At 39.5% G+C, this 23,933-nt stretch overlaps 1 protein-coding gene across 1 annotated transcript in view; it reads right to left on the reverse strand.

Moving 5' to 3' along the window:
* The window catches only part of ALG9 (ALG9, alpha-1,2-mannosyltransferase), a 110,749-nt gene that overhangs the window by 16,800 nt on the left and 70,016 nt on the right, over positions 1 to 23,933 (reverse strand). The window contains exon 14 of the mRNA XM_010862931.1: positions 9,592 to 9,722. Within this exon, the coding sequence (XP_010861233.1) occupies positions 9,592 to 9,722 (131 nt within the window). The remainder of the gene's footprint in view (positions 1 to 9,591; positions 9,723 to 23,933) is intronic.

Here is a 23,933-nt window from a genome sequence, read left to right on the forward strand (position 1 = left end):
CTATAGCCTCCCAGGCTCCTCTGTCCATGGGATTTTCCAGGCAAAAATACTGGACTGGTTTACCATTTCCTTCTCCAGGGAATCTTCTTGACTCAGGGATCCAACTCGGGTCTCCCACATTGCAGGTAGACTCTTGTTTTTTCACCATCTGGGCCACCAGGGAATCCCTACAAAATTTTACAAAAGGAACTACAAAAGTTGTAAATTATTCAAAGGTAAAAATCTGTGTCTAATTGCTTCTTTCATAACCCCTAAATAATCTAGTGCTGTGACAAGAACATTATAGCTTTTCAATAAACATTTTCTGATTTCCAAACCTGCTTAACCAGCTGGCTTCATGACTTAAAAGCAGACTCCAGGGGCGTCTCCTCTCTGAGCACCCTGTACTTTTCTCTTAAAGTACCTAACAGGGCTGTAATTCTAGACTGATCTAGATGGTTATTTGTTTAATGCTAGCCTCCCCATTATGCTGTAGAGCTCAAGAGGACAGAGAGTTTGTGTTCACCGTCATATACACTTAAGATCCATCACAGTTCCTGGCACTGTTCAAAAATACCTGCTGATTAAGTGGGTGTCAGATGGCTAGAAAGACAGAGAGATGGATACAGGAAGGAAAAAAATGATCTCAAAGTGAACTCTAAAGAAAGCAGATTTGTATTTCAGGGGCTTGGGCTTCCCTGGTGGCTCAGTGGTAAAGAATCTGCTTGCCAGTGCAGGAGACATGGGTTTGATCCCTGGTCTGGGGAGATCCCACATGCCGCAGAGCAGCTAAGTTCCACGTGCCACCACTACTGAGCCGGTGCTCTAGAGCCTGGGAGCTGCGACTACTGAGCCCACGTGCGCAACTACCGAAGCCTGTGCGCCCGAGAGCCTGTGCTCCACAAGAGGAGCCACTACACTGAGACGCCTGCACGCTGCAACCGCAGAGCGGCCCCCGCTCACCACAACTAGAGAAAAGCCCTCGCAGCAACAAAGACCCAGCACGGCCAAAAATACACAGATTTTTAAAAAATTAAAAATAATAAATTTCAGGGACTTAAAACATTTGAGAAACTAACCTGCTTACATTTCTAAAAAGATCATGTGGTGGTATGTCACAGGCTCATGAAAACCCTTCCTCAGGAAGAGCTAGATAACAGCTAGGCCTGCAGCCCACCTGATCTAGGGTCTAAGACATGAGTGACTATGACATGTGGATAGTGCCATTCTCCTCCCTGTTACATAAATTGCTAAAATACAAAAACCATTGTTTCATGAAGACAGAGGAAATGTAATAGCCCCATTTGAGAGGCTCAAAGACATCCCAGGGTCGAGTTCTCAAGGGCATTTCATGCACCACCTCAGAGGGGTATCTCTGAGGCACACCGCCTCCCACAGTACAGCCCAACTTAACTGGCCCAAAGTCAGCAACATCAGATGTCACAGTGCTGACAGTTACACACTGCTGTGGCAAAGGGCACTGGAAGATCCTGCTGTTTTTGCAGTTGGGTCAGTACATACTAGGAATGGCTGAGGAAGAGAAATGTACAGAAAATCAGCATAACTTTGGAGCTTCAGGCAGCCTGCTAATTAATAGGAAGGCCTGATATTTATATAACGCTTTAGAATTTAAAAACACTTTCGTATTTCAGCTCTCCTTTAATCCTTCCAACATTCCCATAAAATACATAAAATATTATCTCTGTTTTACTGATGTGGAAGTGTGGGAACAGAGAGGAACAACAGCAAGTAAGCAGGACTGAATGCACATGTCTTCTGACCTCCTGTTCTTTTCATTATACTTCGCATACTTTCAAATAAACTTCCATTATGCTTTGCATATCTTCAAGAAATCTGTAACCAACAGATTTCTTTTTTTTTTTCTCCGCACACGGTCATGAAAAGAATGCCAGTTTAGGGAAATGAGTACAACTTATGGGAAATCGAAAACCTCTGAAGGCATTCTCCAGGGGTCTTCTCCTTTCCTCCACCTCCACTGGACGTGTGCTCGATGTTAAATGAAGCGGCACCAGGGACCAACAGGAGAGACAGGACGTACAGCGGGATAAGCTCAGAGTCCTGTCTCTCTGGCAAGCGCTGCTCAACGTGTGAAAGCTTCTGGTCAGGGAGCAGCCTAGCTAGAGAAGGAAAACCGTAACAGCGACTAGCACTGCATTTCTAATAGAGCAGAGGAAAATATTAAACGCTTGATCAAGGCCACTGGAGAAAATTGTGGGCTTCTGGGATCCAAACTCTGGCCTGATCCTTTTCTGCAAAAATGTGTCTCCTGAGTCCGTTCATCCTTTACAGCTGAGTTCACTTCCTCGTCACGGCTCATCGAGTCAAGCAGAATAGCCTCCCAGCTTGTTTGAATGCCTCCTACCATCCCGCCTTCCAGTCCTCCTCCCACAGCGGAGCCAGTGTAATCTTCAGATGCCATGTCCTCTTGGAATCTTCCTTGGTCTCACCCATTCTAGCCTTTTGGAGCTAACGCCACCCTCTCACGCCCCAGTAGCACCTCTCTGAACTACGGTGCATCTCCCCAGGTAAACTATAAATTCCCAAGGCAGTGGTCTTGTCTGCACACAGTCTATAAAGTCTTATATGCAGAAGACAGCCAACGAATGTCTATCAAACTGAGCCTATCATACAAATGTCTGTCAAACTATGCCTTATTTCTGCCCTTAAAATCTAGCTGCTTAGGGAAGCAGATGTTCAGTGGGGAGCAGCAAATAGTATCTCTGGGAAAGGCTCTCATGTTTCATGGGCTCCCAAGTGTGTCCCCTGCTCCCAGTAACTGAGGAGAGTGCTGAACAGAGGGCCCTGGAGGAGCGATGCTCGGCCACATCATTGAGTGACAGTGTGGTCACCTCTGTCACTCTCTGCTCGCCACAAGGCAGGTGAGAAGGTGCCCAACACCTTCTGCTCTTCCCTCAGGAGATTTCCAGTTCTCCGGTGAGCAGTGTACAAGCATCAGGCTTCTTTGCCTTAAACAGGCTCTCAGTTCATGTCTACCAGCTGCTGGGCCCACGTGCTACCAAAAGGGGAAATGGGAAGATGAGGAACTTTTCCCACTCCAATCCTTTAAGACCAAAAGGGAAAAAAAAAAAAAGTTGCTTCAAAAATACTCCCTTGCCCCATTCTGTGACCAAGGTACTGCTGGTCAGTATCCGTCACCCATTGCTTCCCTTTGTTAACAGGAAGGCTGTTAGGGAACTACTGACCCTCCTGGGCTGGAGATCTTTTCAGGCCCAGATCTCATGTCGTCACAGTTTCCTCAACTCAAAAATGAAGCCACGACAGTGACCTGCTCTCCAAATACTGTATCAAATAACAAGTCAGGCACCAAAAGAATATGTATGATGCAGAGAAATTCATACCTTTGCTGCTGCTTGAAAGGGAATTTCAAATTCCCTCCTACTACTGTTCTGATTCTGACAATGTTTTTGAGTATCAGGTCATGATCCTATCATCTGTCATGGTCTCCCACTCCTTCAATGCCTACCCCCACTCCCTCCTTACTCACTTAAGGACATGATGATTGATCTTTTCTATTGTTTTCTTCATCTCTGTTTCATTTATTTCTGCTCTGATCTTTATGATTTCTTTCCTGCTAGTAACTTTGGGCTTTGTTCTTTCTCTAGTTGCTTTAGATGTAAGGTTAGGTTGTTTGAGATTCTTGTTTCCCAAGGCAAGATTGTATCACTATAAACTTCCCTCTGAGAACTGCTTTTGCTGCATCCCATAGGTTTTGCGTCATTATGTTTTCGTGGTCATTTGTCTCTAGGTATTTTCTGATTTCCTCTTTGATTTCTCCAGTGATTCATCAGTTGTTTATTAGCCTATTGTTTAGCCTTCACGTGCTTATGTTTTTAACAGTTTTTTTCTTGTAATTGATTTCTAATTTCACAGTGTTGTGGTTGGAAAAGATGACTGACATGATTTCAATTTTCCTGAATTTACTGAGGCTCGTTTTGTGGCCCAGAATGTGATCAACCCTGGAGAATATTCTGTGTGCACTTGAGAAGAATGTGTATTCAGCTGCTTTTGGATGGAATGCTCTATAAATATCAAGTAAGTCCATCTGGTCCATTAATGAAAGTGGGTGTTAAAAGTTCCGCACTATTATTGTGTTACTGTTGATTTCTCCTTTTATGGTTGTTATTAGGTTGGTGCAAACGTAATCACGGTTTTGGATCGTGAATTTTAAATAACTAGGCTCAAACACACACTTATTAATCAAAATAGGAACCATTACAATCAACACATTTCTGCCAATGAGAAATAAGTTTGCTTTTTCCTGTAGCATAAAAATCTGTTCTTCAGGATTTAATGAACTCTTAGAAAACATTTTCTGCATCCTGTTGGTTGTAGAAGCATTCTCCCTGCAAAAAATTGTCAAGATGCCAGTTGGTGAGAGGTCAGGTGAATATGGAGGATGAAGCAAAACTTTGAAGCCAAATTCATTCAATTTTCGAAGCACTGGTTGTGTGACCTGTGGTCAGGCATTGTCATGGAGAAGAACTGGCCCTTTCTATTGACAAATGGTGGCTGGAGATGTTGCAGTTTTTGGTGTATCTCATTGATCTACTGAGCATACTTCTCAGATATAATGGCTTCCTTGGGATTCAGAAAGCTGTAGTGGATCAGACAGAAAGCAGACCCCCAAACAGTGACCATGACCTTTTCTGGTGCAAGTTTGTCTTGGGGAAGTGCTTTGGAGCTTCTTCTCAGTCCAGCCACTGAGCTGGTCATCACCAGTTGTCATATACAATCGACTTTTTGTCACATGTCACAATTCGATCGAGAAATGGTTTGCAGTTGTTGCACAGAATAAAAAAAGATGACGATGACACTTCACAACAATGATTTTTTTGGATTTCCAGTCAGTTCATGAGGCACCCACTTATCAAGCTTTTTCACCCTTTTCAATTTGCTTCAAATGCCGAATGACCATAGAATGGTTGACACTGAGTTCTTCCGCAACTTCTCGTGTAGTTGTAACAGCATTAGCTTCAATAATGGCTCTCAACTGTCATTATCAGCTTCTGATTGGTAAAGGCCAGCCACTAAGCTCCTCGTCTTCGAGGCTCTCATCTCCTTTGCAAAAGTTCTTGAACCACCACAGCACTGTATGTTCATTAACAGTCCCTGGGCTAAACGTGTTGCTGATGTTGCAAGTTGTCTCTGTTTCTTTATGACCCATTTTGAACTCAAGAAAATCACCCAAATTTGCTTTTTGTCTAACAGTACACCCATAGTCTAAAATAAATATAAAATAAACAGCAAGTGTTAAGTCATTAGCAAAAAAAAATAAATGAAGAAATGTGCATTAAAATGATGTATAACTTAACCACATTTATTTATAATGTATTCCAATATCAAATGGCAAATTTCAACAATGCAAAAATCACAGTTACTTTTGCACCAACCTAAACAGTATTAATTTCTGCCTTTAAATTGAGGTGTTCCTGTGTTTCGCATATATAGTTAAAACTGTTATAGCTGCTTCTTCTTGGATTGATCCTTTGATCACTATGTAGGGTTCTTCTTTGTGTTTTGTACTAGATCTTTATTTTAAAGTCTATTTTGTCTGCTATGATATTGCTACTCCAGCTTTTTCTTTATTTCCATTTGAATGGAATGCATTTTTCCATCCCCTCACTTTCAGTTCTGTACATGTCCCTTGATCTGAAGTGGGTCTCTTGTAGACAGCATATATGTGGACTTGTTTTCGTCATCCATTCAGCCAGTCTATGTCTTTTGGTTGGAGCCTTTAATCTGTTTCAGTTCAGTTCAGTCGCTCAGTCGTGTCCAACTCTGAGACCCCATGAACCACGGCACACCAGGCCTCCCTGTCCATCACCAACTTCTGCAGATTACCCAAACTCATGTCCATTGAGTCAGTGATGCCATCTAACCATCTCATCCTCTGTTGTCCCCTTCTCCTCCTGCCTTCAATCTTCCCCAACATCAGGGTCTTTTCAAATGAGTCAGCTCTTCGTATCAAGTGGCCAAAATATTGGAGTTTCAGCATCTTCAGTAGCATATTGGGCACCTGGGGAGTTCATCTTTCAGTGTCCTATCTTTTTGCCTTTTCATACTGTTCATGGAGTTCTCAAGGCAAGAATACTGAAGTGGTTTGCCATTCCCTTCTCCAGTGGACCACATTCTGTCAGACCTCTCCACCATGACCCCTCTGTCTTGGGTGGCCCCACACGGCATGGCTTAGTTTCACTGAGTTAGACAAGCTGAGGTCCGTGTGATCAGATTGGCTAGTTGCCTGTGATTGTGGTTTCAGTCTGTCTGCCCTCTGATGCTCTCTCAGCACCTACCATCTTACTTGGGTTTCTCTTACCTTGGACGAGGGGTATCTCCTCATGGCTGCTCCCATAAAGCGCAGCCACTGCTCCTTACCTTGGATGTGGGATAGCTCCTGCTTGGGCGTGGGGTAGCTCTTAAGGTAATTATCAATATCTATGTTCCTAGTGCCACTTTGTTAACTGTTTTGGATTTGTTTTTGTAGGTCTTTTTTCTTCCTTTCTTTTGTTCCCCTCACTTTGATTTGATGATTGACTTTCAGTGTTGTGTTTTGATTCCTTTGTGTGTGTGCGTGTGTGCGTGTGTGTGCATGTGTGTGTCTACTGTAGCTTTTCAGTTTGCAGTTACCAGAAGGCTTTGATAGCGCAATCTATATATAAACAATACTGTTTTAACCTGCTCATCTTTGAATACCAAATGCATTTCCAGTATCCTGCATTTGTGCTCTCCTCTTCTCACAGTCTGATATCATATTTGTGTGCAGGTGATTTCTTACCTTTACTGTTTGTTTGCCTTTACTGATGAATTTTTCCATTTGTAATTTTCTTGTTTCTAGTTGCAGCCTTTTTATCCCCAGAGAAGTTCCTTTAGACTTGGTTGCAGAGCTGTTTTGGTGGTGCTGAATTCTCTGAGTTTTTGCTTGTCTGTAAAGTTTTTGATTTCACCATCAAATCTGACAGTCTTTCTGGGTAGAGTATTCTTGGTTGTTGGTTCTTCCTTTTCATCACTTTAAATATATCCTGCCACTCCCTTCTGGTTTGCAAAGTTTCTGGTGAGAAATCAGTTGATAACCTTATGGGAGTTCCCCTGTGCATTATCTGGTACTCTTCCTTTGTTGCTTTTAATACTTTGTCTATAATGTTTACTAATTTGATCACTATGTGTCTCAGTGTGTTCTTCCTTGGGTTTATCCTGCCTAGGCCTCTCTGCATTTTCTAGACTTGGATAATCGTTTCCTTTCCCATGTTAGGAAAGTTTTCAGTTATTATATTATCTCTTCAAATATTTTCTTAGATATGTTCTCTTTCTCTTCTTCTTCTGTGATCCCTATAATGCAAATGTTGGTATATTTAATGTCATCCCAGAAGTCTTTTAAACTGTCATTTCTTTTCATTCTTTTTTCTTTATTCTATTCCACAGCAGTGATTTCTACCATTCTGTCTTCTAGGTCACTGATCTTCTTCTGCCTCAATTATTCTGCTACTGATTCCTTCTAGTGTATTCTTTATTTCAATTAGTATATTGTTCATCTCTGTTTGTTTTTTAGTTCTTCTATGTCTTAGTTAAACATTTCTTGTATCTTCTCAATCTTTGGCTCCATTCTTTTCCCAAGATCTTGGATCATCTTTACTATCATTATTCTTAAATTCTTTTTCAGGTAGATTGCCTATCTCCACTTTACTTAGTTGTTTGGGATTTTATCTTATTCCTTCATCTGGGACATATTCCTCTACCATCTCACTTTGTCTAACTTTTTGTGATTGTGATTTCCGTTCCATGGGCTGCAGGGTTGTAGTTCATCTAGTTTCTGCTGTCTGTCCTCTGGTGGATGAGACTGTCTTAAGAGGCTTGTGCAGGTTTCCTAGTTGGGGGGACTGGTACCCGCCTACTGGTGGGTGGAGCTGGGGCTTGTCCCTCTGGTGGGAAGGGCCATATCTGAGGGTGTGTTTATATCAGGCAGCTGTTTATTCAGGACAACTTTAAGCAGACTGTCTGCTGATGGATGGGGCTGTGTTCCCACCCTGTTGGTTGTCTGGCCCGAGAAGTCCCAGCACTGGAGCCTACAGGTTGTTGGGTGGGGCCGGGTCTTAGTTAGAAAATGGCAGCCTCCTAGAGGGCTCATGCCAATAAGCACTTGTCAGACCCATGCCACCAGTGTCCGTCTCTCCAGTGAGCCATAGCTATCCCCTGCCTCCATAGGAGACCCTCCAACACTAGCAGGTAAGTCTGACCCAGTCTCTTATGAGGTCCCTGCATTTTTCCCTGGATCTGGATGCCCATAACACCCTGTGTATGCCCTCCAAGAGGGGAGTTTCTGTTTCCCCCAGTGCTGTGGAATTTCTGTGCTCAAATACCACTGGTCTCCAAAGTCAGATTCTCTGGGGGCTCCTCCTCCTGCTGCTAGACCCCTGGGCTGGGCAGTCCAATGTGGGGCTTGGAAAGTTCACTTCTGTGGGAGAACTTCTATGGTATAATTATTTTCCAGTTTGTAGGTCACCCAGCTGGTGTCTATGGGATTTGAGCTTATCGTGATAGTGCCCCTCCTGCCATCTCATTGTGGCTTCTTCTTGTCTTTGGTTGTAGGGTATCTTTTTGGTAGGTTTCAGCGATTCTTTTCGTCAGTGATTGTTTAGCAGTTAGTTATGACTTTGGTGTTTTCGTAAGAAGCGCTGAGCATATGCCCTCTACTCCACCATCTTGGTGCGTTTCTCCCTGCCATTTTTGCTTCAATCCCTCTAATCTCTCAAATTCTATGCCCCCACCACTCCACCAAAATTGCTTTTATCAACTGTCAAATCCAATAGACAGTTGTTATTCTTCACCTTATTTATCAGTAGGTTCTGATCATTCTGTCTTCCTGAAAATATTTTCTTCCCTGTTTCTGAGTTCCAAATCTGCCTCTCAAGACCTGGTCCTTCACCCTTTGGTTTTTACTTGACCTCTTGGATCCTGGGCTTTGCCTATGAGACCTCCTTGGAGCTCCTTCAGCTTTAATCTCCTTGAACTTCAACTGTCTGTCTACCTGGACCTGGGCCCACAGACAACCTATACCTTCTAATTCTTTCCCATTCATTACTGCTTTACCTGAACGTCCTGACTCCCCTCTTATCATGAATTCTGAGGCCTTTCTGAAGAGCTAGTCAAGGTCTAGTCTATTTGGTTTCTTTACTTAAGATGTAGTAAGGCCTGGCCTCATCTCTGACTGAGCCAAAAATAATCGATATGAATTTCTAGCTCCACAAAGAACATAGTCAATCTTCCTAATAGTATTAGAAAACTCTGGTTAAGAAAGCTGAAGTTTATTGTCAAAAATACTCAATGTCAAACATTTTGTGTCTTCTTCAGTGGATCTATCTGTTTATAGATTCTTTTATTTGGATGATACCAGAATATACTTTGCGTTCTGATGCCTAGAAAAGGACAGCACTCTTTTAGATTTCTCAGGGAACTGGACACAGATAAAATAAAATGGATACTAGAGTTAGCCCAGGACTGGAAGTTATTCAATCCCAGATTCCAACTTTCATCCTTATTAGTCCTAGTACATTGCTTAGGATTAAAGCCACATACCTAGAAGCATCAAGGAATGGTCTGTAGGCCAAGTTGATCCATTCTTCTCTATTGGATGAATATTTTGGCTCCCGGGGTGTTTCTCTCATGGTGTCCAAATCCACTAAATAATGGCATTTACTGATGTCAATCTGCAATGGAGAAAGATGAACTCTTATCAGGAACTGCAAAGGTCCTTTCAGGGTAAGAAAGATAAATTGTAACCCTAAGAATTCAGGCAGGGTTTTAGAAGCACAAACATCAAAGTCCTCAGATGTTATCAGTGCTCTCTTCGCTCAGATAAGAGTGCTGGGTGTTAGGGTATTATTTAGGCTCCTGGGGGAGGGAGGAGACATCAACTCACCCAGCCAAATATACATGTAGGCTCTGGGAGTTTTGACTCCAGTTTGGGCATGAAGTCTCTCTAGTCTCACAAACACTTCTGAAGCTAGCAAGAGTCCACAACCTACTCAAAAAACTTTCTTTTGTGGCTCACTACTGCTCCCTTCCAAACTATCACCTTTTGTTTCAGAGATTGAGAGGCCTGATCAAACAAAAATGTTAATGTGTGAGAAGCCCCGTCTCTGCTGACAGAGAGCCAGCAGGGTCACCGTATACCTCATAAGTAGTTCAAAGACATCATGCACATTGTTTCCTTCAAACTTCAACAGAACTGACAGAGACACAAGGACTGTCCCTGCAGAAAAGATCAGTAAAGCAGATACAAGGACTGCAAGAGTAGAGATTATGAAATGTATATAGTAACTATTGGCAAAACTAGAGTCATCCAGTTGCTCACAATACGGATACATCAGAGGATCACTCATACTCATAAGAAATTATTAATGCATTTAATTTAAAACCATGTTGGTACTGTGCTTCTCACAAAATTGATTAATTCAACCGAACATGCTACAAAATCTGTAGGATACTTTTGCAGTTAAATGGTTCATCTCAAACTATTCTTCCTCTCATCTCAAAGCCAGGGGAGAAATTTTTAAGCCTTTTTAATAATAATAATAATCAAAAATCTGTAGACTTAAAAAAAATTCAATACACACACACTAATGTTCATAGCAACACTATTTAAAACAGCCCAAACATGGAAGCACCTAAGTGTTCATCAACAGATGAAGCGATAAAGAAGATGTTGTATATCATTCAACCATAAATAAGAATGAAATAGTGCCATTTGCAGCAATATGGATGGACCCAGAGATTATCACAAGTGAAGTAAGTCAGAGAAAGATGAATATTATATGATATCATTTACATGTGGAATCTAAAGAATACTAATGAACTTATTTACAAACCAGAAATAGGCTCACAGACATAGAAAACAAATGTATGGTTTATAAAGGAAGAAGGGTGGCAGAGGGATAAATTAGGAGAATGTGACTAACAGGTACACACTACTATATATAAGATAAACAACAAGGATTTATTGCATAGCATAGGGAACTATATGCAGTATCTTATAATAATCTATAATGTGAAAGATTCTGAAAAGAATGTGTGTGTATGTCTGTGTGTGAATCACCTGCTGTATACCCAAAGTAGAAGTCGCTCAGTCATGTCTGACTCTTTGCGACCCCATGGACTATACAGTCCATAGAATGCTCCAGGCCAGAATACTGGAGTAGGTAGCCAGTCCCTTCTCCAGGGAATCTTCCCAACCCAGGGATCAAATCCAGGTCTCCCTCATTGCAGGCAGATTCTTTACCAGCTGAGTCACCAGAGAAGCCAGTATACCCCAAACTAGTACAATATTGTAAATCAACCACAGTTCAAAATCATATAATACACAAGTTTCTATGATGTTAAATAAAAGCCCAAAGATGGAGAACATCACTGTGACATGATTTATAATAAATATTCTTGGGGGGTCTTTTTCCAAGGTTTCTGACTGGCAGCTCCTAAAACCCTGGTAATTTCCTAGGCAGTAAGAGCAATGGGAGCATTTTTTGTTAAAATGTTTATACTCTTATCCTCAGTTCCTGATATCTCTTCAAAGCAATAATGGTGAGTAGAATGTCTTGTTATTCATAGGTAGCCCCTATGTACCACAACTGAGCTTAGGTTAATGGGGTGACTTTTGGAAATCCCCTAAAGATGGCAGGGATGCTGATCACCAGATGAACTACCCATATGAATAGAATGTTGGTCTTTCCAATCACCAGGGGAGGGGTAAAGGGCTGGAGACAGCCAGTGATTTAATTAATCATTCCTGTGTCAGGACGCTTCCATAAAACCCTGAAAATCCAGGTTTAGAAAACTTCCAGGTTGGTGAACGCTTGGAGATTTGGGAAGGGTGCTGAATGTGGAAAGAGCATGAAGACCCAAACTCTTCCCTCCTATCTTGCCCTATTCATCTCTTCCATCTGGCTGTTCCCGAATTATACCCTTTTATAATAAACCAGTTCTCTAGTAAGTACAATGTTTCTCTGTGTGTGATACTCTAGCAAATTAATCAAACCCAAGGAGAGGGTCGTGGGAGACTCTGCTTTACACCCAATCAGAATTACAAGGAACAACCTGGACTTACAACCAGTACCTGAGGTCCAAGAAGGGGGTCATGGCCCCAGTCTATCACCAGCCAGTCAGAAACAGGTACCAACCTGGGCTTGAGATTGGCATCTGATGTAGGCAGGAGAAGCGGGTAGTCTTGTAGGACTAAGCCCTCAATCTGTGGAGTCTGATGCTGTCTCTGGGTAGACAGCATGAGAGTTGCATTGAGTTGTAGGATACCCAGATGGTGTCTGAGAATTGTTGTTACTGTGGGGAACCCCCCCAACCCCCAACATTAGAAATCAGTCCCAGAACCCTCTTAATTACTAATGTAGTCAGTTAAAGGAAAGTATATCTCAAGGGAAGGAAACTACTAATTTTCAGTGTTTTTTTTACATGCAAGTATGTTACACATATCATTTTTGAAATCATTATATAAAGGCCTATAGAGGAATTATTAATTCATATTTTATAAATGAGGAATCCAAGACTCAGAGACAAATTATATAACTTCATTTTTTTCAAGATCTATATTAAGCCCCTACAATATACTAGGCATTAATAAGTTAGTGCTAACGATATAGAAATAAATAACAAATAAACAAATAATAAGTTCTCACCCTAAAAAGATATATAATCCTCACCAAAATCACAAAAGTTTACAGTAGAGCCATGTGGGTATTTAGCTGTTTCAGTTGTGTCTGACTCTTTGTGACCCCATGGGACTGCAGCCCACCAGGCTCCTCTGTCCATGGGGATTCTCCAGGCAAGATACTAGAGTGGGTTGCCATGCTCTCGTCCAGGAGATCTTCCCAACCTATGGGTCGAACCCAGGTCTCCCTAATTGCAGGTGGATTCTTTACTGTCTGAGCCACCAGGGAAGCCCAGTAGAGCCATACTGGACTCAAGTCAGTGTGACTGCCAATGTCATACATCAACTGCCCAAAATGACCGAATGAGAGGCAAAGTACTCTCAGGACCTCATCTAAATGTTGCTTAAAAATTACAACCAAAAAAGAGTTGTCCAAGAATGCCAGGTTTCAGCTAAGATAAAGACCATTTGAAATACAATTAGATCTATAGCAAATCTCATATTTCAACCTTGATGAAGGGTTGAAAGCTTTTCCTTTGGAAGCAGGAATAAGTCGAGGCCACTTGTTATCATTACTCTATTCAACACTTCACTAGAGATTCTAGTCAGCAGCAAAAGATGAAAGGAAAAAACAAATGGTAGAAGAAATGAAAAGAAAAAACACTCATTTATTCATCACAATGATATGATTGGTATACATAAAATCCAAAAGAGTCAACAGAAAAATGTTTGGAATTAAGAGAGTTTATCAAACTCCAAACTATTTATAGAATGTAAAATCAACATCATATATTCTTACATAACAGCAGTAAACAACATATTAAATTATACTGAAAAAATTACATATTTTCAAATTATATTATAAAAGTACCACTCACAAGGATTTGAAAACATGTGGCTTGAAATAAATCTAACAAAATATGGGCAAGGCCTCCATTAAAAATTATAGAATTTTATTGACAAGTGTCTATCAACTGATGAATTTATAATGTGGTATATTCATATAATTAAAATGTGGTCTAAAATGCAGTGGTATATCACTTTCTTAAAAAGGATACATACTACAACAAAGATGAACCTTGAAAACATTATATTAAGTGAAAGAGACACAAAAGACCATTCTTGTGTAACTCCATTTATAAGAAATGTCCAGAAGAGGCAAATACATTAAGATAGAAAGCAGATTAGTGGTTGCTAAGGATTGGGGGAGTTAATGGGTATGGGTATTTTTTCGGCAGTGGGTTGGGGGAGGGGCAATGAAATGCTCTGAAACACTATGAACATACTGAAAGTCACTGAAAAAGTTCTGGAGATAAGAGAGTGGTAATGACTGCATAACAGTATGGATGTTCTTAATGAAACTGAATTATATACCTAAAAATGATTAAAATGGTAAATTGGATAATCAAAAATAATTGAAATGATGAATTTTATCTCAAAAAATTTTAGTAAACCATAAAGTAGACCTTTAAGATAAACCTTATTTCTAGGTTAAAGACTCACTATTATAAAGATGTGAATTCTAAATAAATTGAGAGATTAAATGCAATCTCAATAAAAATGCCAATAGACTTTTTTGATGAAATTGACAAACTGATTCTAAAATATATTTGGGAATGCAAAGGACAAGGACAGTCCAGGCACTCTTGGAAAAGAACAAGGTGGGTACTTGTTATGGTAATTAAGACAACGAGGTATTAGTGCTGGATTAGAACAGACCACCAAATAAAACAGCTTACAGACACACATGGACCCTAATCTATGATAAAAGTGACACCTTAGAGCAGTGGGAAGAGTATGGTGTCTTCACTAATGCATGCTGGGACAACTGAATATCCATTGGAGGGGAAATGAAATTGGACTTTTGCACACAATAAATAAACAACAAGGACCTACTGTATAGCTTAGAGAACTGTATTCAATATTCCATGATAAACCAGAATGGAAAAGAGTATTTTTTAAAAAGAATGTATATATGTATATATATAACTGAATCACTTTGCTGTATAGTAGAAATTAACACATTGTAAAATAAACTATACTTCAGTGAAAAAACACTGATAAAGTAAAAAAATCTACTTCAAATGGATTACAGAACTAAATGTGAAAAGCAAAACTCTTGGAAGATAATATGGGAGACTATTGTCAAAATCTAACGCATGGCAAAAGTTCTTTTAGACAAGCACAAAAAGTATTAACTATAAAAGAAATGATGGATAAATTTGATTATGTTAAAATTGGGAATATCCATTCATCAAAGATACCATTAAGAGAGTGAAGCGATGAGCCAAAGAATGAGAGAAGATATATGCAATATATTAACAATCAAGCACTCATGTCTAAAATATATAAAGAACACCTACCAATCAATAAGACAAAAAATGGACCGTCCAACAGAAAAATGGGCAAATAATTCGAATAGGTACTTCAGAAGAAGAAATCAAAGTGGCCAAAACCAAAAAGTTTTCAACTGCATTAGTAACCAAGGAAATGCCAATCAAAATTACATGAAAAATTGCAGTACCAAGTACTGACCAGAATGTGGAGCGATTCTTATACATTGCTAGCAGGAGATTAAGTTGGTACAAAATTTTCAGAAAAGAATTTGGCAGAATCTGCTAAAATTGAACATATGCATTTCTTATGATCCAAAAATTCTACTCCTAGGTATTAGAATGAACCATATGGAATCATTAATATGTGACTGATCCACAAAAAAAAATGGTAATTTCACATGGTTCAAGCTAATGTATATCCAACAGGAATGCATGCACCAAAAGATAAGTTCAAGAATATTCGAAGTGGCATTATTTACAGCTGGCCCAGATGGGAAACAACCAAAAAATGATCAACAGTAAAACAATAGTGATATAGCCATACAATGAAATCTATACTGTAATAAAAGAGAACAAACTACACTACACTCATCAACATGTGGTTACAAACAAATGTTAAGCAAAAGGATCAAGACATAAAAATGCAGTATGATTCCATGTATATGAGGTTCAAAAACAGGCAAAACTAATTTAAGTTGTTTAGGAATGCTTACAAAAGCAGTAAATCTAAACAGAAAAGCAAGACCATTTTTATTATAAGCAAAAGAGGGAATGGGGTAGTGATCAAAGGAATTACTCGGGGAACTTCTGGGTGCTGATAATGTTCTAGTATTTGACCTGGGTGAGGATTACACAGGTAGTTGCTCTATTATTATTGTATTATTACTAATTTAATGTACGTTTATGTTTTGTGCACATTTAGGCTTATGGGTTATACACAACTTAAGGTTTGAAAAGTGCATATAAAAACAACTTGGTCATCTCTGGCTTGCAGCAAACTCTGTTCTTCCCCAACCTCTAACTCACAGTACTGTTCTCATTCTCTCTCAGCATTATTTATATGTAAAAAAGACTTCAAGTCTCACATCTGTCTCTACATATGGCTATTCCTCCAGGGGAGAGAAAGCACACTGCGAATTGACGTCAGACCCAATTCCATTCCACATAACTCTCTAAAAATGATCCTTTGCATAAACATTCCAGGAAGCAGCCTTTTTGGTCTGAACACCCACTCTGTAGCTCCCAGGGATTTTAAAAACATGAAACAAGTTTTTTAAAGCTTTACAAGTGCCATGCCTCTGTAATCAAATAGAACCGGCAAGGGGTAAAGATTCACAGTCTCAAGTCTAGACCTCCTTTGGTGAGGGAGCTCTGAGTTTGACATTTCAATACTTGAGCTCAGCCTGGCTTTTTCTGGCCAGGCATGCTACAGGTCTGATTATTTAGCTTTGGTGCTGGACACATGGTTTACCAGAGATGTGGACAGTAACTAGTTAACACCCAACTATACCAGTTAGCTTTAGACTTCACTCATCACACCATCCATAAGCAAATTGCATTTAAAGTTTTTAGAAAGATACCAAGGCAAAAACTGTATTAATTGAAATACTAACCTATTAAAAAGAGAAATGTAACCTCTTTTCATCTATTCTGGAAAGCAGCTGATGAATATTCTTTTTTTAATAGCAATCAGTTACCGAACAACTGCAATACACAAGGACAAAGGTCTCTGGCAAAAAATGATTAGGTGTGATCAAGGGTAGTTTCTCTAGTAGAAAAGAAATAAGGCAGCTAAAAAAGGAGCCCAAAATAAAAAGGCAACCTATGGAAAGAGAAAAAAATATCTGCAAACCATCTATCTGGTAAAGGATTAATATCCTCAATGTATAAGGAACTCGTAGAACTCAACAGCCAAAAAGCCAAATAAATATGATTTAAAATGGGCAAAGGGCCTGAACAGACACTTTTCCAAAGAAGACACACAAATGGCCAACAGGTATATGAAAAGGTGCTCAGTATCACCAATCATCAAGGAAATGCAAATCAAAACCACAATGAGATGGCAACCTCATACCTGACAGAATGGCCATCATCAAAAAGAAAAGAGATAAGTACTGGCAAGTATGTGGAGAAAAGAGAGAAACCCTGCACTGTTAGTAGGAATGCGAACTGGCACAGCCATTATGGAAAACAGTATGGAGTTTCCTCAAAAAAATCAAAAATAAAACTACCATATGATTCAGCAATCCGACTTTTGGTATGGACCTGAAAGAAATGCAATCACCAACGTGAAGCGATATCTGCACCCCGGATGCTCACTGCAGCATCATTCACAATTGCCAACACATGAAACGAGCTAAGCATCTGTCACAGGATGAAATGTGGGATGGATAGCTAGCTTGCTCTCTCTCACTCTACCTCACACACGCGCGTGCATACACACAAAAACGAATATTATTCAGCCATAGAAAGAAGGAAATACTGCTATTTGTGACAACATGGATGAACCCTGAGGGCATTATGCTAAGTGAAATAAGTCAGACACAGAAAGACAAGTATATCCTGTATAGACAAGTATATGACTTCACTCAGGTATAGAATCCCAAAGTCAAACTCACAGAAACAAAGTAGAATGGGGGTTACGAAGGGGCTGGGGGAAACGGAGAGATGTTGGACAAGGGCACAAAATTCAGTTACAGACGACTAAGTTTTACAGATCTAGTGTAGAGCATGGGAACCACAGTTAAAACAATACAGTGTTGTATACTTGAAATCACCTAAGAGAAGACCTTAAATACTCTCACCACAAAAGGTGATGGATGTATTAACTAACTTACTGTGGTAATCATTTCACAATATATACATACATGAAATCACCACATTTTACACCTTAAACTTGGACTTCCCATGTGGTTCTAATGGTAAAGAACCTGCCTGCCTACAGGAGATGTGAGAGACGTGGGTTTGATCCCTGGGTGGGGAAGATCCCCTGGAGGAGGGCATGGAAACCCATGGACAGAGGAGCCTGATGGGCTACAGTCCACAGGGAGGCAAAGAGTCAGACATGACTGAAGTGACTTAGCACACATACCTTAAACTTACATAATGTCATTTGTCAATTATATCTCAATAAAGCTGGAAAAAAATTATATTTAAAAAATTAGAAGAGGAACTCTAAGTCAAAAGCCTAGATTCTGGTCTGGGCTCCATAAAAACTAGCTGGGTGATTCACATTCATTTAAGTTTTTTATACTTTACTTTCTTCTGTAAAAAATAAGGATAATACCATTTGGCTCAAAAGCTGTAATGAGGATTAAATGAGATGATTCATTTAAGTAAAACTTGCAAACTATAAAACACTACTATGCAAATAGCTATAATATTAGAAGGAAGTCTAATTCTGTGAAAAGTGAGAACTTGACTAATATAAGAGAACCTTGGAGCATTAGAGCCCAGTAAGATGAATTATTCTTGTTTTCAACCTAGATTGATATTTATTGTCAAGTCATGTCCAATGTGTAGGACACAACAGTTATAATATTAACTACTCACAGTCCTTGATTAGCAATGAATTGGCAGCATCTGCTAAATGATATCAAAATGAATCTTCTGAGCGCACAGAAATAGAAAACAAACTTATGGTTACCAAAGGGAAGAGGGAGAGGGGAGACACAAATTAGGAGTTTTGGATTAACAACTATAAACTACTACATATAAAATACATAAGCAACAAGGATTTACTGTATAGCACAGGGAATTATATCTATTATCTTGTAATAACCTAAAATGGACTATAATTTGCCAAGTCCTGAATAAGTATGCTGTACAACTGAAATATAATGCAATATTATAAATCAAATGCATTTCAATTTTTTAAAAAACTGGAAAAATCAATCTCCTGGGCATCATCAAAGCCTTTATTAAGTACCTATAGTTAGGTGAATACTAAACTAGGTATATAAAATTCCTCTAAGACATGTCTCGTGTTATTAAACTTGTAATTTAGGTCAGGAAATAATACTGGCACATATGAAATATAGAAAATATTATAAGTAGAGTTCAGAGACAAAGAAATCACAGGGGGCTTCAGTCGTTGAAAAGCTTTCCAGGACATGGTGGCCAAAGTTAGAACAGAGAATAAAAGGCAGAAAAAAGCAAGGTCTTCAGGGGAAAGAGGTGGAATATCTGCTTGTCCCAGAATGTGTGCAATGAGAAACAGAACTAGAGAGAGGAGGTCCAAGGACTGATAACAGAGGACCCAAAGTAGGACAGTCTGGATTTTGTGCATCAGGAATCTACTCTAGGTCTCTTCAGTGAGTGACAGTCATTCAGTCGTGTCTGACTCTTTGTGACTCCATGGACTGTGGCCTGCCAGGCTTCTCTGTGCACAGACTTCTTCAGGCAAGAATACTGGAGTGGGTTGCCATTTCATTCTCCAGTCTTTTAACCAGGGAGTCTTTTAACCAAGGAGTAATACAACTGAAAAATGGGTCTCAGAACGAGAGGTCCATATTGGCTATGCCGGGGAGGGCGGGGGAAGGAAGCACTTGCAGAGAAGGCGGGAAGCTAAGACTGCAGTCACCATCACAGCATCTAGTTGCGACGGGACCACACCCTGAAGCTCCACGGCAGGCAGAGGGGTGAAGGGAGCAGAAAGGGTAGCTCTCGGGTCTGTCTGAAAGGAAATCAGTGACTCCGGGATTTCTAATGCAGTGAACTGGGGAGAAGGAGGAAATGCAGTGAAGAATCAGTTTAGGTTAAGACTGAGAGAAGACGATGTTTCAACACCTACTGTTTCAACTTGTTTCAACACCTACTGAGGTGGGAAGAAACATGGTGTATTTAAGTCCTGAAAGAAGCTCCGTGTGATTAGAATACTGAGTTAGAGTCTACAGTTCCTACTGCCTGGAATACTCCCTGCTGTTACCTCAGAAATCCCTACTCATCCTTCAGATTTTAGCTAAAAATGATTTTCGAGAAAGACTTCACTGTCCACTTAAACTAGGACAGGCCCCTAAATTACATGCTCTCATATCAACCAGTACTTCTCCATTAACACATCATATAATTATAATTTATGAATCAATTGGGGAAAGAGTAAATTCTGTGGAAGTTGGGACTGTGTCCATCTCATTTCATGCATTCCAAAAATCTAGTATAGTGCAAAGTACACAGCAGGTGCCAAATAAATATGTTAATACATGTACACAGAGAGCATGAATTTTAAAAAGTGAAAGTAAATTGAGGGAGGAAAAGATGAAAGGGTAGGAGAAGGAAGAAGACCCCAGATAAAGCTTGGGAGGATGCCAAAAGAACTGGCAGAAGAAAGTGGAAGAAGTAGGGGCTGAAAAGATCCCTTAGACAGGCTGCTGGAGAAGGATCAAAGAAGTACACGGTTGGGAAACTCGGGGAGAGTGGATTTCAAAAGCCACAGAAAGGCTGCGGAGGAGGTTGAAGATTGAGAAAAAAACAACAGGACTGGGTTCAACAGCTGCATCAAACAATAAATTTATCACAGCTTAGAATGTCATGGGGGGACAAGGAAAGAACTAACCTCCTTCTCTCAGTGACCTTCCCTGCTGTCTACCCAGTGCCGGAGCCAAGCCCCCACAAGTCCTAAGGCAGGAAGGATGTGAACTTGCATTCATGCGTTTATCAGCTGGAAATGACAATGACGCAAGTAGCTGTAAAAATAGAGATCTCTGGCGAGGGCCAACGTGAAGTTCAGGGAGCATCACAGAGAAACCATCTCCATGTAGAGAACAGATCTTATTTCTCAAATGTCACTGAAAGTTCTCCAGTAAACAAATGCAGGAAAGAATCCTCTACGAGTTTAAGGGCAGGGAATTCCCTGGTTCAGCGGTTAGGACTCTGAGCTTTCACTGCTGAGGGTCCAGGTTCAATCCCTAGTCAGGGACACAAGGATTCCCACACAGCGTGTGGTGCAGTCAAAAAAAAAAAAAAAATTGTAAGAGTTTAAGGAAATAATGTGAAAGATCAATCAAAATCGGCCTGTAACCTCCAAGAAAAGTGGGAGGACTGAAGTTGAAAAAACTGTTTAGATGCTTTGCTCAGCTGCTTATTAATTGTGATAAATCTACCAAAATGTCTCCAGCTATCAAAATGAGTTCAAGTTCCAGTAAACTGGCTATTAATTTTGAGTAAGGCTAGACAATTCATCATAACAAGATTTGACTTGCTTGTATATTTTATAGAATAAAATAATTAAAGTATGGGAGTTGCCTAGAAAAATTAATTTGAACAATTATTCCGGGATCCCACTCCTGTAAACGGAACATACAACTCCCTTCAGATCTACGAGGGTGCTCCTGCTCTTAGGATGAGGGTTAGAGAATATGAAGAACACAGAAAATGAACAGAAGAATCGGACGTAAGAACAAACCAAAACTCCACATGGATGTTCCTTGCTTATTCTCAATTCATAGAGAAGACGTTAGAGACAATTAAGTCCAGATCTGCAAGCTTGCAGAACCTTCCGCTTATGAAGAACTTCTCTGAGAAGATATCTTTTGACTCCATTTTAGCCATGACATCTCATTATAAAAAAATACAAATATATAAAGAAATCCTATTGTATATAATACTACTATATTTAGACGTGGATTATGTCAGCAAGGACTCATAAAACAGACAAGTGTTTGAGATAGCTAACTCTCTGAAATGACACCAGCAGAAAAGCAGAATAATGCTTTGAACTCCTTGTGCCCAACTACACATTATTCTTATTTAAATCTATCTAATATTACCATTCTCGTCGAGAGATGGGACCTCTAAAGACTCTGCTTCTAGCTCCAGCTCTGCAATTTAGGGAAGTTCTTAATCTAGCCTAACCTTTATGATCTCTTTAAAGAGTTTAGCCTGCAAACCACTAAAATCCCTCTCAACTCTAACAACTACTATAGAGAAAAAATTCCATCACAATTGTAGATATACTCCATATTGCTGACTCTACTCTTCTCAAACTGCTGGGGCGCATCATTAGATGTATTTTCATATTGAAAGACATCCCTGTACTAGACGTAACAAATACACAAGGTCTGCTTTTCGTACTGCCAAGACATGAGCAATCAAAGAGTCTGTCCCACTACCAGCACTGAACATTAGCTGAAGACACGTATTTGTCAGGAATGGCAAAGGCAAAATAAGATCATTCAGTTCTCTGAATGTGCTGAGCTCAAGGAGCTGTGGACTTCCCTGGTGCTCCAGTGGTTAAGACTCTGCACTTCCACTGCAGAAGATTTGGGCTGGATGCCTGGTCGGGGAACTAAGATCCAGGGATTCAAAGCCGAGATATCACCACTGTTGTTCTGACACTGTTAAAAATGTAAAGGGTAAGGGAAATTTTGTGGGCCTGTGTGCTTGAAGAAATTTTAAATTTTTACAGAGCTTCTTCAATTCCAATGGCTTTGTCAATAAATATGCAAGTGAATATCCAGAACAGTGGTAATTACCAGAACAGTGGTAATGCTACTCAATGAAGCCCAATCTACATATCCCTTAGCTCTCAATGACACATCTCAATATAAACAAACTTACTATTTTATACGAAATACATCTTTAGAAAATTGAGAAGTCATGGGAAATTGTTTAATTCCTTTTGTTTTATAACAGCAAATTTAGGGTTTCTTTTCTAAATTTGATTTTTTTTTTTGGATGTGTCTAATGGCTTGTGGGATCTTAGGTCTCAGATCAGGGAGCGAACCCAGGCTCTCGGCAATGAAATCACTGAATCCTAACTGGACAGCCAGAGAATTCCTCATTAATTTGATTTTTTAAAATACCAGTTTATATATAACATTTTAAGATTACATCTATAATATAGGATGAAATTCATTAGTTTTTATAACTAAAGTTACTATCATTACCACCTTTATGAAAAAATCTATTGAGTACCAAATTAGGAAACAAAAGAAAAATCACTCAACTTCCAAAAAATTTCTACTTGAGTCGTATATACAAAAAGCCATACACACCATTTTTGTCGAAAATTTTGATTTTCCTTTAAAGTTTTTATATTGTCACTGTAATTTAAAAGAGGACCAAAGGAAGACAAACATATAGATAGATACGTGCCCTTTAGGAGTTCACTACTTGAGATGGATAATACGAGGTAAGGAAATGTAAATGGCATTCAGCCAATGGAATAAAACAGTTGTGCCAAAGTAAAAATAAAAAATAACAGAAAATTAATTTTTAATCATTTGGAGCTGGGAAAACATGTTCACATAATTTTCTATTATAATTTTCTCTGCTTTATTAGTTGATTGATATTATTATCAGTTCCTGGTATATATTTTGCATTCCAAGAAGAGGAAATGGCTTTTTAAACTCAAACCTTTCACAGTTGTTTTCATCACCCATTCAAAACAGTATAAATTCAATAAACAAAGCTCTGCCTAGGTTAACATTTAAGCATCAACCTATAACGTGTTCTCTATATGAATACTGGAAAAAGCAAAGTAAGGGAAAATGGACTGGGGAAGGTGATAATTTTCTGATGATTCTTATGCTGGGTTTTAATGGGTAGCTTTTTTAGTTTATTTGAAATTCTGTGAATTCCCAAAATATTAGTAGCAAAATATATTCAAGAGTAGGGGTTATTAATATACTGCTTTTTCTACTAACATAGATAATTGAGTGGTGATTTGTTTTTAAAGGGAAATAGATGGTGCATAATATGGGATTAGATCTGGTAAACAGCCATGGGAAAATTGTGTTGCAATAACAAAATAAAAAGAAATATAAGAAGGTCTCCTTTGCTCAATCTGCAAGAACTCCTGTAGAAAACAAGATCCGTAGTTGGAAAAGTGGTTTGGCAGACTAGCTGGAGGAAGGGCAGCCGAAAAGAGTGGCATGACAGGAATAGCAAACTACCTTTGTGAGACTCACAGGTGTAAGTGAGCCAG

The sequence above is a fragment of the Bison bison genome, unplaced genomic scaffold, assembly GCF_000754665.1.
Source record: "Bison bison bison isolate TAMUID 2011002044 unplaced genomic scaffold, Bison_UMD1.0 scf7180017864485, whole genome shotgun sequence".
NCBI lineage: Eukaryota > Metazoa > Chordata > Mammalia > Artiodactyla > Bovidae > Bison > Bison bison.